General features: G+C 49.9%; 1 protein-coding gene across 3 annotated transcripts in view; it reads right to left on the bottom strand.

Moving 5' to 3' along the window:
- Nucleotides 1-253: 253 nt before the first annotated feature.
- Nucleotides 254-1,143, bottom strand: part of RGS7 (regulator of G-protein signaling 7) — a 63,751-nt gene continuing 62,861 nt past the window's right edge. For all 3 annotated transcript variants that reach the window (XM_005856373.2, XM_005856372.2, XM_014535880.1), the window contains one exon: nt 254-956. Coding sequence is in view for 1 of the 3 variants with exons in the window: in XM_005856372.2 (XP_005856434.1) it covers nt 906-956 (51 nt within the window). In the remaining 2 variants the exon portion in view is untranslated. The remainder of the gene's footprint in view (nt 957-1,143) is intronic.

A 1,143-nucleotide genomic window follows, 5' to 3' on the forward strand; every position in this document is an offset into this window, starting at 1 on the left:
TAGAGAGAGTGGAAAGGAGGGGGAGAGACAGAGAAACATCGATGTGACACATCGATTGGTTGCCTCCCGAATGGGCCCTGACCAGGGCCTGGATTCAAACCCGGGACCCTTCAGTCCCCAGGCCGATGCTCAATCCACTGAGCCAAACCGGCTAGGGCCAGGGCGACTGTTTAAATTGATCCTCTACTTTTGTGGATGCTCTCTGAGCATTCTCTTTTTCTCAGCTGTCCCGAAAGTCAAAAGTTACAGAAGCCACAAGATTCTGCATCTTTTAATGAAAGATAAAACAACGATATAAACATACACAAATTTACAGGGCAGGAATCCGCTTGAATCCATTGGGAGTTAAGAGGTGTTTCGTATTTAAATACGGTATAAAAATAAATGCAGAAACAGGAACCGAGAACGTACAGACGACGGACAGAAATGGGAGCTTGTTTCTGCGACTACCTCGGTGAAATGAGCCTTTCCGGGCTAAATGGATTGTTTAATGAATGGGAAGCCGTAGGCGTACTGATCTATAGACGCTGCTCTTCTTGGACAGTTCTTCCAGTTTGTGACGGATTCCATTTCCAGTGAACTGTGTGTCTAGCTGAAGCTTTACGGGAAAGAAAAAGAAAGGGGGGGGCGGGGAGGAGGGCGTAAAAGGTGTACTTCACTTGAACTTGATCAAAAAGGAAAAGACACAGATCCAGCTTGATACGTGGAGGAAGTAGGCTGACAACGTTTGGACATCGAGGCATGGAGATGGCGGAGTCCCGTGGAGATGGCACACGAAGGAAGGACGACGCGGGTCCTTTGCTCATGCAACATCTTGGCCTAAGGTCCTCGGCTCCAGGTCACAACAGAGAGCGACAACGTATAGGCAACCACTCGGTCTGCTTCCATGCTACAGGGTGGTCCTATCAGTTAGACTGCACGAGGCTCGTGAGCCTCTTTGACGTGAGCGATTTCCCCTGAGGAAAAAAAACAGAAACCAACACGGTATGATCACTGAAAACCTGCTCACAGGTAACACCTACTCCTCACAGCTTATCTGTGTGCGAGGGTGAACACGGGACCCTTTGGGTACATCGTAGCTCAAACGCCAGGGCCAGCTTCCCTCCCAGCAACACGTGGGACAAGATGCCCCTCCCTCCTCCC

This window comes from Myotis brandtii, unplaced genomic scaffold (assembly GCF_000412655.1).
Source record: "Myotis brandtii unplaced genomic scaffold, ASM41265v1 scaffold1026, whole genome shotgun sequence".
Taxonomy (NCBI): domain Eukaryota; kingdom Metazoa; phylum Chordata; class Mammalia; order Chiroptera; family Vespertilionidae; genus Myotis; species Myotis brandtii.